The 16,751-nt window shown below is 41.4% G+C and overlaps 1 non-coding gene and 2 gene segments (V, D, J or C); 2 read left to right on the forward strand and 1 right to left on the reverse strand.

Annotated features, from left to right (window-relative positions):
- Positions 1–16,751, forward strand: part of LOC113901279 — a 71,602-nt gene that overhangs the window by 25,987 nt on the left and 28,864 nt on the right.
- On the forward strand, positions 6,196–6,938 carry LOC113901280. The segment is given in 2 exon segments: positions 6,196–6,266; positions 6,390–6,938. Coding segments are annotated over 2 exon segments (375 nt in total).
- Positions 7,124–7,195, reverse strand: TRNAS-GGA. Its single transcript has one exon. It is a non-coding gene; the product is annotated as a tRNA-Ser (tRNA).

Consider the following 16,751-nt stretch of genomic DNA (forward strand, 5'->3'; position numbering starts at 1 on the left):
GGTGATTCTCATCCACTATGTTAGGCAAGTCCCCTAACATTATATAGATTATTGATATTGGACAACTTGAAGGGGCCAACTGAAAAAGTCATCCTATGTCCAGCCGTGACCAAGATAGGCAGCAAGAATGAATTCTAAATCAACCTGTGTCCTAATGACCTCTAACTGAGAGAGGCATTGTATTGACCACTGGAGAGTAGATCACATTGATCTGAACCCCTGCCATATTCACTAATCATTAGCCCATGAATTTTTGTAGGATTTACATCTCATCCTTTGGCACACATATATCTTACCAGTCATTCTCATTCCAGCAACTTCTTGCCCATCAAGTCTAATGAACATAATACTCTAGAGGTCTGAACTGTGGTTCTCCTGCTGGAGCTTTCTGTAATATCCATCCACTGTCCCTATCTACCCCAGGCACGGTAGCATCATTGGTCCAGTAGGTCATAAGGTCTACTGCAGGTTGTACTTAGTGCAGAGTCTTCTTGTCTTCTGGGATCACTCAGAACTGACAAACATACAAGTTATTAAGAAATGAGTCACAACAACTGACTCCACAATGCATATGTAGCTTGCAGACTCCAAAGAAAACTAAGTTGTGTTGCCTCTATTTTTTAGTTATTAGGGTTGTATTTTCATTTGAAATGGAGAAGGCAATGGCAACCCACTCCAGTACTCTTGCCTAAAAAATCCCATGGATGAAGGAGCCTGGTAGGCTGCAGTCCATGGGGTCGCTAAGGATCGGACACAACTGAGCGACTTCACTTTCAATTCACTTTCATTTGAAAATACAATTTCATTTCAAATGAATTTCATTTCATTTCTTGATATTCTCCTGGCCATTCAAATGCTAGAAACATATTCACAACTACAGCCAGGACACCAGAAGGAGCTGTGTGTGATTTTTCTCAGGCTTCCCTAAATTCAGCCACTGAATTCATGGTTTTGACCTGATCTTGATTTTTAACGATTGAAGTCCTGGAAATGATTTTGTAAAACCTGGAAAATCATAGACATAATATTTTTTTCAAAAGTTTTGCTACTGCTATTGGAAAAGAAATGCAAAAAAGCAAAATGGCTGTCTGGGGAGGCCTTACAAATCGCTGTGAAAAGAAGAGAAGTGAAAAACAAAGGAGAAAAGGAAAGATATAAGCATCTGAATGCAGAGTTCCAAAGAATAGCAAGAAGAGATAAGAAAGCCTTCCTCAGCAATCAGTGCAAAGAAATAGAGGAAAACAACAGAATGAGAAACACTAGAGATCTCTTCAAGAAAATTAGAGATAACAAGGGAACATTTCATGCAAAGATGGGCTCAATAAAGGACAGACATGGTATGGACCTAACAGAAGCAGAAGATATTAAGAAGAGGTGGCAAGAATACACAGAAGAACTGTACAAAAAAGATCTTCACGACCCAGATAATCATGATGGTATGATCACTGACCTAGAGCCAGACATCCTGGAATGTGAAGTCAAGTGGGCCTTAGAAAGCATCACTACGAACAAAGCTAGTGGAAGTGATGGAATTCCAGTTGAGCTATTCCAAATCCTGAAAGATGATGCTGTGAAAGTGCTGCACTCAATATGCCAGCAAATTTGGAAAACTCAGCAGTGGGCACAGGACTGGAAAAGGTCAGTTTTCATTCCAATCCCAAAGAAAGGCATTGCCAAAGAATGCTCAAACTACCGCACAATTGCACTCATCTCACATGCTAGTAAAGTAATGCTCAAAATTCTCCAAGCCAGGCTTCAGCAATATGTGAACCGTGAACTTCCAGATGTTCAAGCTGGTTTTAGAAAAGGCAGAGGAACTGGAGATAAAATTGCCAACATCTGCTGGATCATGGAAAAAGCAAGAGAGTTCCAAAAAAAACATCTATTTCTGCTTTATTGACTATGCCAAAGCCTTTGACTGTGTGGATCACAATAAACTGTGGAAAATTCTGAAAGAGATGGGAATACCAGACCACCTGATCTGCCTCTTGAGAAATTTGTATGCAGGTCAGGAAGCAACAGTTAGAACTGGACATGGAACAACAGACTGGTTCCAAATAGGAAAAGGAGTACATCAAGGCTGTATATTGTCACTCTGCTTATTTAACTTATATGCAGAGTACATCATGAGAAATGCTGGACTGGAAGAAACACAAGCTGGAATCAAGATTACCGGGAGAAATATCAATAACCTCAGATATGCAGATGACACCACCCTTATGGCAGAAAGTGAAGAAGAACTAAAAAGCCTCTTGATGAAAGTGAAAGAGGAGACTGAAAAAGTTGGCTTAAAGCTCAACATTCAGAAAATGAAGATCATGGCATCAATAACCTCAGATATACAGAGGACATCACTCTTATGGCAGAAAGTGAAGAGGAACTAAAAAGCCTCTTGATGAAAGTGAAAGTGGAGAGTGAAAAAGTTGGCTTAAAGCTCAACATTCAGAAAACGAAGATCATGGCAAATAGATGGGGAAACAGTGGAAACAGTGTCAGACTTTATTTTTGGGGGCTCCAAAATCACTACAGATGGTGACTGCAGCCATGAAATTAAAAGACACTTACTCCTTGGAAGGAAAGTTATGACCAACCTAGATAGCATATTCGAAAGCAGAGACATTACTTTGCCAACAAAGGCCCATCTAGTCAAGGCTATGGTTTTTCCTGTGGTCATGTATGGATGTGAGAGTTGGACTGTGAAGAAGGCTGAGTGCCGAAGAATTGATGCTTTTGAACTGTGGTGTTGGAAAAGACTCTTGAGAGTCCCTTGGACTGCAAGGAGATCCAACCAGTCCATTCTGAAGGAGATCAGCCCTGGGATTTCTTTGGAAGGAATGATGCTAAAGCTGAAACTCCAATACTTTGGCCACCCCATGCGAAGAGTTGACTCATTGGAAAAGACTCTGATGCTGGGAGGGATTGGGGGCAAGAGGAGAAGGGGACAACAGAGGATGAGATGGCTGGATGGTATCACTGACTCGATGGACATGAGTCTGAGTGAACTCCGGGAGTTGGTGATGGACAGGGAGGCCTGGTGTGCTGCGATTCATGGGGTCGCAAAGAGTCGGACATGACTGAGCACTGAACTGAACTGAACCGAACTGAAAGTTTAAAACTGTACCCTCTAACATATTAAATATGAACCACATATAGCTTCACAACTTAAATTAGAATTACTTAAAATTAAAAACATAGCTTCTCGGTTGCACTACCTGCATTCTAGGTGCTCAGTAGCCACCTGTGGCTAATGTGGATTGCCATGCCCTCCTCCAGGGGATCTTCCTGACCCAGGGATCAAACCCTCATCTGTTTTGTCTCCTGTGTTGGCAGGTGTATTCTTTACCACTAGAGCCACCTGGGAATCCCCAGTGGTTGCCATATTGAGCAGTGCAAATGCTGGCACTTTCGTCATCACAGAAAATTCAATTACTCAGTAATGGTCCAAAAGATCACCCCTGGTCACTCAGTGGTGTTATGGCTCAGAGCACAGACCTCACACACTCTTGGTCCTGATGCTTCCTTGGCTGGTACAGCTACTATGGTTCTCAGGACTTCTCTGTAGGGGTTTCTGGGATGAGAGGATGAGGCTGGGTTGACAGTTCTAGACTAGGAGCCTGCTCCTACCTGCCCGGCCCTTGCCACTGTACCTGCAGGGACCCTCCTGTCCCATATGCTCTTTCCCAAAACCATGAGATGTCTTTGACATTTCATGTGGATCAAGCACCTAGCCCTAACTCTTTTATGACCAATATCTTTCCTGAATTCCTATTTAGATGACTGGATTATTGAGGATAGAAATTTTGTGTGGAAGAAACAGTATCAGCTTCAGAAGTATTAATACCAGTAAAAATCTCACAGTCAAAATGCTTTGAGATTCCACATTGAAAATTTTATAACTGTATCACAAAACTGCCATTAGATGGCAGACAAACGCAGCAGAAACACAAGACAGAAGGCTGTTCTTAGGAGTGCTGAGATCCTGAGTGCTACTGTCCCGTTTTCAACAGGAGCCCCTAAGGCTTGAACGGGCTCAGATGTGATGGGGACACCTGGAGAGGAGCTGCCTTGTGCTGAGTGGTGGAGAAAACCCATGAGCTAGGAAGATTCCCATGCCCTCCTCCAGGGGATATTCCCAACCCAGGGATTGAACCCGCATCTCCTGCACTGTAGGGTGACCACAAGACTGTGTCTTATCCCTAGAGACCTGCTTACCAGTTCATCTCCCTGCTGTGTTCAGTTTACCTCTTATGGTAACTGACAGGATCCTCCTTAGGAAGGTTGCCAATGGACAGTTAAACCCAGAGAAAGAAAGAAGGAAACCAGACTAAACCAGACATGCTGTCTAGCATGCTCCAAGGAGATGCGAGAAGACTGAAGGAGATGCCTGACATCCCAGAAGGTCTTCACAAACCTCACTCCTCTCAGTCTTGTCCACGGAAACCCCAGAGCTACACACTTGTCCTGAAGAGCTGAAAACAGTACAGATGACCTGATCTGAAACTGTGAGATGCCCCAACTTACAACACACAGGAAAGAAACCAAGGGCCCCACTGTGGTCTCTAAGGGAAGCAAGATATCATTCCTTCTCTTGAGACATGGGCTGGACCTGCTGCGGTCAGTAACATGCATTCATATTCCATCAATATGTAAATTCCTGTATTAATTATTTCCTCCAGCAACAACTTAAATTGTCAATCTTTGTTGACTGTGCATGCATGCTTTAGTCATGTCCGACTCTATGTGACCCCATGAACTGTAGCCCACCAGGCTCCTCTGTCCATAGGGATTCTCCAGGCAAGAATACTGGAGTGGGTTGCCATGGCCTCCTCCAAGGGATCTTTCCAACCCAGGGATCAAACCCAGGTCTTGTACATTGTAGCCAAATTCTTTACCATCTGAGCCAAAATGTATACGTTGCCTTCATAATCCCAAGAGGACTAACCAATATTAACTCTACTTTTCAGTTGTGAGGCTGGTGTTTTCATTTCAAAGATAATTTCCTGATTTTCCCCTGACCACCCACATGTTAGAAACGTATTTACAACTACAGCCAGGACCGCAGTGGGAGTTATGGAAAAGGTGTGTGATTTTTATTGGGCTTCTCTATTTAGCCACTGAATTCATGGTTTTGAGCTGACTTTGGCTTTTTAATTTTGAAAGCCCTGGGAATAACTTCTTAAAATCTGGAAAACTCTAGTGATGCATTCAAATATTTTTTGTGCTTCCTCTCACTACCTCTTCCTCTTTAGGACTTCAGTTATATACACAATAGATGACTTGAAGTTGTCATAGCTCATTTCATGCTCTGCTCATTTTATTGTATTTCTTCAATATCTTTTTCCCACTGTGCTCAATTTGGATATTTTCTATTGCTAAAGTCATTAATATTTTCTTCTATGGTACCTAATCTTGTCAGTTGAAACTGTTGGACTCTATTAAAGTCTTGCTTTTAAGCTTTATTAGGAAAGACCAAAATGGCATTTAATATAGGGGCAATTTTGCCCCACTACTAAAACAAAGCCTTTCAGAGTGTGCCATCTGATGCCTAATGAATTTTGAGCTTTACTGCTCCATCTAGTGTAAACAACTAATCTTCGCTCTTCAGGTTTCTCCTTTAATATAACTTCAGAGGAATTTTTCTATAATATCAGTAAATTACTCACATGTCTGTATCCATCAGTACATTGTTAAATATGGAGGGGAAACTCTATAGTTATCCTGGGTTCTCTCTGTGTATTGACAATTTATCACCTCAAACGCATCAGGGAATCAGATCAAAAAAGAAGATGCTCTGGGCCCAATGATATCACCAGATATCAAATGCAGAGATCTTCTAAAATTTCTGGCAGTTCCTTTGAATGCATCATGTCTGGTAGAACCTGTCTTAGATGAAAAAGTAGCAATAAAAGCATTGTATGAACACTGAAAATAGCAAAATAGCACTGTACTGAAAGAACACTAAACAGATTCAATGCCTTGACCTCCAGAGAGAAACACACTGTCCATAGACAAATTTGAGCTGCTCTCATCAGACTTGGGCATCTGGCAGACATTGCACCTGTGCTGTGTTATGGAGATTGGCCAGCCCTGCAGCTATGCTCAACTCTCTGCTAATTTGCATATTACTGGAGATCAACCCACTGCCCTGGAGACTTATTAATGCTCTGATCACATCTTGTGCAGAAATCAGTCCCAGTCAGGACTCAGAGTGAACATGAAGGCCCCCACTCAGCTCCTCAGTCTCCTGCTGCTCTGGCTCCTCCCAGGTAAGGATGGAGAGCTTTAGAATTTACTCTGCCTGTGTGATCAGTACTGCCTGATCCTACAGGATAGTCCTCTTGTATCATTAGTAATAACATGGAGATGTGTTTTTATGTTTCCAATCTCAGGTGCCAGATGTGACATCCAGGTGACCCAGTCTCCCTCCTACCTGTCTGCTTCTCTAGGAGACAGAGTCTCCATCACTTGCCAGGACAATCAGAGCGTTAGCCACTACTTAAACTGGTATCAACAGAAACCAGGGGAAGCTCCTAAGCTCCTGATCTATTATGCAACCAGCCGGTACACCAGAGTCCCATCCCGATTCAGTGGCAGTGGATCTGGGACAGATTTCACCCTCACCATCAGCAGCCTGGAGGCTGACGATGCTGCAAATTATTACTGTCAGCAGGATTATAGTACACCTCCCACAGTGTTACACACCCAAACATAAACCACCCAGGTGAGGAGATGTGTGCGACTGGGCTGCCCCAGCTGCTCTGGGTGCCTCCATCTGCTGAGAGCATTTTGGAGATGCACCCATGCTTTGAATGCCACTGGAAGGTCTGGTAGAAGGGGCAGGGAGCCTCCTCAGCACACTGACTCCTTGCTCCTCCTCAGTGTCAGCAGCATAGACATGACTCTTCCCCACCTGATTTAATAAAAGACAGATGATTATACCTGCAGAGTCTGGTTTGTGACACCAGTCAGAGTTCACTCAGCAAAAGAAAAGCCAGTCTACATCGCTCAGTCGTGTCCAACTCTTTGCGACCCCATGGACTGTAGCCTACCAGGATCCTCCCTCCATGGGATTCTCCAGGCAAGAGTACTCGAGTGGGTTGCCATTTTCCTTCTCCAGGGGATCTTCCCAACCCAGGGATCGAACCTGGGTCTCCTGCATTCCAGGCAGACGCTTTAACCTCTGAGCCATCAGGGACTCCATATTCCAGGCAGTGATTTTTTTAAATACATAAAAATGTTTGTTCCAATGCTGTTCTCAACCATATGTAAAATAGATAGGCAGTGGGAATTTGCTGCATGATGCAGGGGGTTCTAATCCGGGGCTCTGTGACAACCTATAGGGGTAGGATGGGCTGGGAGGTGGGAGGGAGATTCAAAAGGGAGGGTACATACCTATACTTATGGCTGATTCATGTTGATGTATGGCAGAAACCAACACAATATTGTAATTATCCTCCACTAAAAAATAAAAAGGAAAAGTACATGGAGTGTGAGTCTTAAATATAACCTTTCAAAGTCTGGGGAGTGTGATACTAGGTGAAGCAGTGGAAGAAATAAGTGATTCTCTAGTGCTCCAGGTGTGGGAATTGCCCTCCTTGGTATGGGAATTGTAAGATTCAACATTGTCCATCAAGGGACCCAGAAGGATACTAACCCCACAGAGAACCAGGTAATAATAAGCGGACTTATTACCCAGCATAAGCGGTGAACCTGAAGAGCCGATGAACCTACTCTAACCCCACTCAGCTGTAGCCTGCGAACACCTGGAGAGTGTTTACCTAGGTAGATACCCATATATACCCTCACTTTTGATCCAGCAATAGCCCTTCTTGGTATTTACCAAAATTAGTTTAAAACTTAAATTCACCTACACATGGACTTAATAGCAGCTTTATTCATAGTTGCTCACATTTGGAAGTAATCAAGATGTTCTTCAGTAAATGAATGGGTAAATAAATTCTTGCACATTCAGACTATGGAATAGCTTTGCTGTTTAGTCACTAAGTCATGTCTGACTCTTTTGTGACCCCATGGATTGTAGCCCACCAGGCTCCTTCTGTCCATAGGATTTCCCAGGCAAGAATACTGGAATGAGTTGCCATTTCCTTCTCCAAGGGATCTTCCCAACCCAGGGATAGAACCCATGTCTCCTGCATTGGCAGATAGGTTCTTTACCACTGAGCCACCAGGGAAGCTCATAGAATATTACTCAGCTCTGAAAAAGAAATAGCTATCAAGCCACAAAAGACATGGGGCAAACTTAAATGCATATTACTAAGTGAAAGACGTCTATCTAGAATGGCTACATATTACACGATTCCCACTATATGACATTCTTAACGGCTGGATTATGAAGATAATTAAAAGGTCAGTGGTTGCCAGAGATTGGGTACAGTAGAGGAGAAGGATAAATAGGCAGAGCACAGAGAGTTTCCAGGTTTATGAAAGTATTCTGTGTAATATTAAAATGATGAATGTGTTTCATTGAACATTTGTCCAAACCCATAGAATGTACACCAACAGTGTTCCCTCAGGTAAACTATGGGCTTCCAATGATCTTAAATGTGTCAATATAGGTCCATCAAATGTAACAGAGGTGTCACTCTGGTGAGTGATGTTGTTAATAGGGGAAGCTGTACTTTGTGGGGGCATAAGCGGAATCCCCTTACCTTCCTGTTAGTTATTCAACATGTACATTTTAAACTTCATCTGTGTTGGTGGTATGGCAGTCATGTGTTCCTTTTCACTGCAGAATAATTCTCTTATATATGAACATATAAAGATTAATTTATTCATTCTTTAATTAAAGAGTTGTTTTTAGGTTGTATGAATCAAGTTATTTTTGGAATATTCTTTTCTTCATATTTATCTACTTATTTATTTGGCTGTGGAAGGCAGGATCTTTTGTTTCAGCAAATGGGTTTTCCTCTAGTTGCAGAACAAGGACTTCGTTGCTCTGTGGCCTCTGGGATCTTAGCTCCCTGACCAGGGATCAAACCTGCATCCCCTGCATTAGAAAGTGAACTCTTAACCACTGGATCACCAGAGAAGTCCCTGGAATATTCTTGCAATGTCTTTTGTGGAATTATACACTCATTTTCCTTGGGTACATTCCTAAGTGTGGAACTGCCAAGTCATAGGATTAGGATGGGTTTGGTAAACACTGCAAAATAGTTTTCCAAAATGATGAGTGTATTAAAAAATCCTCCAGCCATGTATACAAGTTCCAGTTGCTGCAGTCCTTTCCAATATTTGGTATTGTCGACATTTTATAATATCTGTATTGATAAAAATGAAGTGGTATTGTATTGCAAATTTATATTTCCCTGATGACCAATCATGCTCAAAGACTCTTTATATGTCTGCATGCTTGCATGTCTGATTGAGTCAGACAGTCAGCCATGTCTGACTCTATGACCCCATGGACTGTAGCCCACCAAGCGCCTCTGTTCAAGCGATTCTCCAGGCAAGAATACTAGAGTGGGTAGCCATTTCATTCTCCAGGGGATCTTCCTGACCCAGGGATCAAAACTGAGTCTCCTGCATTGCAGACAAATTCTTTACCATCTGAGCCACCTGGGAATCCCTTTATATGTCTACATAGACATTTTTATGCTATTTATGTAGTATGAATCATATATAACACATAAAATATATATTTGAAGAACCTGCCTACACTGTGGGAGACCTGGGTTCAATCCTGGGTCAGGAAGATCCCCTAGAAATGGGAATGGCTACCCACTCCAATATTCTTGCCTGGAGAATCCCATGGACAGAGGAGCCTGGTGGGCTGCAGTCCATGGGGTCACAAAGAGTGGACACAACTGAGCAGCTAACACTTGCACTGGTTAATCTCTATTGTTCTCTTGTGTTTGCTTCATGAGTTTACATGTGTGTCCTGTTCAATAAATTTTGGCTACTTTTAGGGCCCAAAGGTATTTTCCTAAACTTTCTTTTAGAAGCCTCAGTATTTTACCTCTCACATGAAAACTAACTCTAATTTATATTTTTGCCTAGTGTTAGATGAATCAGAATTTTATTTACATTTCCATATCTAATAGCTCCTCACCATTTATTGTGAAACAAAAATAAATAAGCAAAAAACTAGGAAATTATACCCCACTTTAATGGCACCCCCATCCAGTACTCCTGCCTGGAAAATCCCATGGACGGAGGAGCCTGGAAGGCTGCAGTCCATGGGGTCGCCGAGGGTCGGACATGACTGAGCGACTTCACTTTGACTTCTCACTTTCATGCATTGGAGAAGGAAATGACAACCCACTCCAGTGTTCTTGCCTGGAGAATCCCAGGGACGGCGGAGCCTGGTGGGCTGCCGTCTATGGGGTCGCACAGAGTTGGACACGACTGAAGTGACTTAGCAATTAGTGCATCTGTTAGAAACCAAGTGATTGTGCATGTGGCTCTTTTTCTCTATTTTTAAGATTTTTAAACTCTTTATTGAATTTGTTATACTATTCCTTGTGTTTTATGTTTTAATTTTTTGGCCAGGAGGCACATGGGATCTTAGCTCCTTAATAAGGGATCAAACCCACACCCCCAGCATTGGAGGGTGAAGTCTTAACCACTGGACCATCTGGGAAGTCCCAGCTCTTCTTCCTGATTCTGTTCTGTCTCATTTGTCTGTTTATCTATCTATGTACCTAGGGTACACACACTGTTGATCATTGTAGTTTTATAATAATCTAGAAGAATGATATTATAAGTCTACTGACTTTATTTTTATTCTTTAAGGTTTTCCGGGTTCTTTGAATTTCCAGACAAATTCTAGGATCATCTTTTCAACTTCAAAAAATCCTTTGTGGATTTTAGTTGGATTACATCGACTCTACATGTCAAATTTGCAGAAATAAAATCTTAAAAATATTGAATTTTCCAGTCTATGGACAAGGAAAAACTCAGGGTACTGACCCAGGCTCTGGACTTCAGAAAGAGTCACCGTAACCAGCCAGGACAGTTAATTCTCAATAGGTACTTAGCCTAGTATTAGCAGAACCCAATGTAGGTTCGTATGACCTTCATCAGGAGTGCATCCATCTCTAATTTCAGGCTTTATTCTGGTTCAGTAGATTGGTTTAAGACAAGGACCTTGCCCACAGTTAGAGGCCTGCAGGTTAGAGATACTACAGAGTCACCGGCCTTGGACCACCCTCACATAGTGCACAGGTCAGGAATAATCCTCTTTTGCTATCTGCTGACCCTTAAGTTCAGACCGCACCTGTTGCTTTCTACGCTCCCACAACTATCCTTGGAGTTACTGTGATGGAGTTCAGGAAAGCAGGGTAGAATTTCATGGAATATGATTAAAACTCATTTTATTCTGATTTCAAGATTCAGTACATGATAGTAAATGACAAGTCAGGAAAGTTCCCAAAAAAATGAATCCAGAGTTCTATAACATTTTTTTATTCACTTGCAAATAGTAAGAGGGCCATATACTTTGTTTCCTTCTTGGTGATGGTGTGGCCAAAAGCAACACCAAAGTGGGTCCGGCTGCTTGCCGCTCAAAAGCCAATAAACAGTCAGGTTGGTGGAAAGGAACGTTTGATTTATTTCAGATGTTGGCAGCTGGTAGGGGGAGGGTGGCAGACATCTGTCCAAAGGCTGACTCCCCACCACCACTGGCAACCAGTGGGGCGAGAGCTTTTGTAGACAGAAGGAAGGGGCTACATGCAGAAGCAGCACGGTCAGCTCTGACAGTCATCTTCACGTTGGTCACTGATGGTTGACCAGCTTGGTTGTTTTAGGTACAGTTAATCTTCAGTTCCAGGCTCCATTCATTCCCATTTCTTTGAGGCCAGTTCTCTGAATTGTGGCAGCTCATGTCCTGGGTACAGTCTGATCATCATGTAGTTACCTTCTCCACCTGGTGTTCTAGTATCTATAAGACGGCTCACAGGATACAGCTGAGATATGGCTATTATCTATAGCTCTTGAGAAATAGCTAAAGGTCCTTGACTATGCTTGCTGCTGCTGCTAAGTCGCTTCAGTCGTGTCCGACTCTGTGCGACCCCATAGACGGCAGCCCACCAGGCTCCCCCGTCCCTGGGATTCTCCAGGCAAGAACACCGGAGTGGGTTGCCATTTCCTTCTCCAATGCATGAAAGTGAGAAGTCAAAGTGAAGTCGCTCAGTTGTGTCCGACTCTTAGCGACCCCATGGACTGCAGCCCACCAGGCTCCTCCATCCATGGGATTTTCCAGGCAGGAGTACTGGAGTGGGGTGCCATTGCCCCATTGCCTTCTCCATGACTATGCTTAATGACTACATTGTTATTTGGTCTCCTTTGATTGTTTTCCTTTGTTTTCATATGTTCTCACTTCTCTGATTAAACTCTTTCTTTGACTAAAGTTTTCCACAGACAAAAGGCAGGCAGAGGACATGAGGGGAGCCCAAGGATCCTAGGGTACTACTCCATTTCAACAGTGCGACTATACGACCTGTTTATTCTTTTAGGTATGAGACGATTTGCCCTGTTTAAATTTAATAGTGTGGAAAGTGCTGTGACAGAACATTCTCCTTCAAAAAATGTGATCACTACTCAAGCACTCTTCCCAAACAATGCAGAATTTTCCTGCTCCTCACAGATATAACTCACATAAGTAATGCAAATCTCTACTTCAAAGCCAAGACGATGGTATCCTCCAAAACTCAGTGGGGGTAGATAACTTTTTAATGTGAAATTACTTTTAATTTTAAAAAACCTATTTAACAAGTATTCATAATTCTTAAGGAAATTCCCTGGGGGTGCAGGAATTAGGACTCTGTGCTTTTACTGCTGAGGGTGCAGGTTCAGTCCCTGGTTGGGGAACTAAGATCCTGCAAGCCACAAGGTGCAGCCAAAAAATAACAGTAATAATTCCTAAATACAAAATAATCCAATAACTCTTCCAGATTGAGTCTGATTTATTGTGTCTCCTCTGTCATAGAAATAAATGGCACCTAATTAAACCTATAAACCCACTAGTCCCCTATCCTTCTAACCAGTACCTGAGGTTCCAACATTTCCTCCCAATACTCAAGTCCACCTCCCAGGTCCATCTAGCATGTCACTCAAAGCAATACCATGCCAAGAAAGACATTTAGAATAGAATGAACTCTGGAGGAGTCAGAGATTCCTGGACCATCCTCTGTACGTCTGTAAAGAAACTGTGAGTACGAGGAAGAGAACAACTTGTAAATCTTTCAGCTATTTTTTCTCCTATTTTATTCCATAATTACAACAGCAGCAACAACCTTCTGCTTCAACTGCTTGATCTTAATAAGTTTCCTCTGCTTTTTTCCTCAAACTAACAGGAATAATACTGAACCTCTTAGTCATAATAAGGAAACTGGAAAAATCCAGTGTAGCACAGGGATTCCATAAGTCATCAATGCTAAAATATTTGAGTCACCAGTACACACATATAGACCATATATGTCTAACATAAATGAAAAATAAACCCATGAAGCAGTAATTCTCATTAGTATACACAACATGCACAGGGATCCTCTTTCTATTTTAGCTCATTTTATTTTATTCTATTATTCTAGTTTATATCATTAAAAAATTGCTCACTGCCCACTAAATTAATTTTTTGATCCATGATTGAATAAAACACTCCACATTACAAAATACCATTCTCAAGCATATGCTTCTTTTTTTTATAGTTGAATTATGTTTTTTTTTTCCTTAGACTTACTCTTTATTTATTTTTTTTATTCTTATGCTTCTTAGTATTGAAAATAAGGTCCAAAACACTTGAAAAAATACCCTAGAGTAGGCCCCAAACTGATAATAGTAGTTTTCCTTATTCTATGTCATGGGCTAAGTTTTGGAGACAAAGTGAAACGATTTTAAAAATTGAATAAGGATTATATAAGAAAGAGAACAGCAATGTGACATTCTAGTCTTTCACAGGACAAAATATAATGGGCAGTGGGAGAAAACACACTGAAAGAGTCTGAAGGGCCATGACTGTAGATCTATGGGCTTCAGAACTGATTGATGAATTAAGATTAAGAGACTTGTGAACCTGTTGGATAAAAGATGATGCTGAACCCTGGCTGTGGGTGAAATATAGTTATGTATAGAAATATACTGTAAAGTATCTACTACTGTTTTCACAATTTCACAAGTATGGAAACTGAGGTAAAAAGAGTTCAAAAATTTGATTGATATCATACAACCAAGTAAGTTATGGAGCTCCAATCCAACTGAGATGGTTTGCCTTCAAGGTTCAGTGTGTTAACCACTGTGGCTGTGGATAAAGCTCTAATTTCTGAATGTACAGAGATTGTCTTACAATTTGGAATAACATCAATAAAGCAGTGTTTTGAGAGAGACAAAAGAAGAGAAAGCAAAGGATTTCTACTTGGCAATGGAGTTACGGTGGTGTGGTTAAGGTTGGGGTCCTCAGCTATTCAGTTAATCTCTGCTTATACCACACTTTTGTTGTTCTCTGCTAGTTTAACCTATGTGTCAATTTTTGGTTTCTGTCTCACTGCATCCCTCAGTTCCCCTGGAAGGTATTGTGAGGACAGGGTGATGGCTGCACAGGAAAGTTGATCCTTAAGGTCTCAGTTCTGATTGGATCTAAGCGTCACTCCATTTAGTAATCTCACAGGACGTGGTGTCCACTAGATGCTTACAGAAGGAGTGGACACTTTTCTGTATTCTCTACATCAAGTATATCGTGGTTTTATGTCACTATTTATGGGGAGATTTAAATTGCTTCTTTAAACCATATTGAATGCATACAGTCTAAAGGCTGGGAGCAGTGCCTCTGGTCCTCACTCTGCTCTCTGGCTCCACACAAGGCAAAGAAGCCTGTGTCTTTTAGGGTTTTGCGAAGGTGCCTTCATTACACAGCTCTTTCTCCTCTTCCCCAGCACTCTCTCTCCATCCATTCCAGGAAGAAATAGAAAATATGAACAGACCAGTCACAAGCAATGAAATTGAAACTGTGTTAAAAATCTTCCAATGAACCAAAGTCCAGACCCAAATGGCTTCACAGATTAATTCTATCAAAATTTAGAGAAGATATAGCACTTATCCTTTTCAAACTCTGCCAAAAATGCCAGAGAGTGAAATACTCCCAAACTCATTCTAAGAAGCAGCATCTTCCTGATACCAAAAGCAGCAAAGATTTCACAAACAAGAAAATTACAGGCCAATATCACTGATGAACATAGAGTGGAAAATCCTCAACAAAATACTAGCAAACTGAATCCAACAACACATTAAAAGGATCATACACCACAATCCAGTGGAGTTTATCTCAGGGATGCAAAGATTCTTCAATATATGCAAATTAATCAATGTGATTCTCCATTCATTCTCTAATCCACAAGTTCTCACACTTTTTAGCCTGAAAATGAATGAGTGCTCCTTCTTTGAATCTGATAATCAAGTATTCCATGATTTGTGAAATAGTAATTCTATAATGTTAAATCAATTCTCATTTACTTCTCCAGGAAAGATTTTCTTCGTATTGTTTATAACAGATTTCCACACGACCTGACCATACCTCCACCAGATCCCTGGGGAGAGCAGTAATTTCAAAATGCTTGACTGCTGGTGCCTGAAACTGCTGGAGGTGACACTTCAGATAAGGAGGGACTAATCTCACTGACTAAATTTTTATCATGACCAGTAGATATTACAAAACAGTGACAGATTTAAAGTGCCAAAAGGAAAAAAAAAAAAAGGCAACAAGAATTTTATAATGAAACTATCTTTTGAAAACAAAGAAATGTAAAAATATCCCCTAATAAACAAAAGTGAAGAGAAGTCATTGCTAGCAGGTATGCCTATAAAAACTACAAAAGAAAACCCTTCAGATCAACTGACTCAAATCCACAGGAAGGAATAACAAAGGTAAAGAAGATAGAAACAAAAAATGCTTGCTTCAATTTATATAATGTTCAAGTCCAGGAAAAATCAAACTATTGTGACAGATGTGACAATAACAACTACCTTGTTGCACTAGGAGGAGTTATTATTGACCCAAAAGCTCCTTGAGAGAGGTGTTTGGAAACAATCTGGTCAGTGAACTTATATAAACTTGACTCAGTTGCACAAATAAGATTTCTGCCATTTACCCTGCATTTGTTTTAATCTCAATTTTTAAAAAAGTACAAACCGAGTACAAAAAAGTACAAACATTTATTTCATGTTTTAAATAAAAAACATGAAAAGAGAATAAGCATTACTGAATATTTATGAAACTTAAGCTTATTAAGGAGAAGGCAATGGCAACCCACTCCGGTACTCTTGCCTGTAAAATCCCATGGACGGAGGAGCCTGGAAGGCTGCAGTCCGTGGGGTCCCTAGGAGTCGGACATGCCTGAATGACTTCACTTTCCCTTTTCACTTTTATGCATTGGAGAAGGAAATGGCAACCCACTCCAGTGTTCTTGCCTGGAGAATTCCAGAGACGGCAGAGCCTGGTGGGCTGCCGTCTATGGGGTCTCACAGAGTCGGACACGACTGAAGCGACTTAGCAGCAGCAGCAGCAAGCTTATTAAAGAGAAGTGTAAATGTAACTGGAAAAGTACTAAAGAAATAGAAAACTGGCTGAGGAAATGAAGGAAACATTTAATTACATCTCTTTCCCATTGGGAAGCATTGATTTTATCTCTGTTGGTTTTCCCTCAAACACAGACATTTTATATTTCTCTGCCCTCTCTCGAGAGCCCTTATCCTCCCATTGGCACTCTCCATGTGACTGCACCCACCAGGGCATTTGCATT

The sequence above is a fragment of the Bos indicus x Bos taurus genome, chromosome 11 (genome assembly GCF_003369695.1).
Source record: "Bos indicus x Bos taurus breed Angus x Brahman F1 hybrid chromosome 11, Bos_hybrid_MaternalHap_v2.0, whole genome shotgun sequence".
Lineage (NCBI taxonomy): Eukaryota > Metazoa > Chordata > Mammalia > Artiodactyla > Bovidae > Bos > Bos indicus x Bos taurus.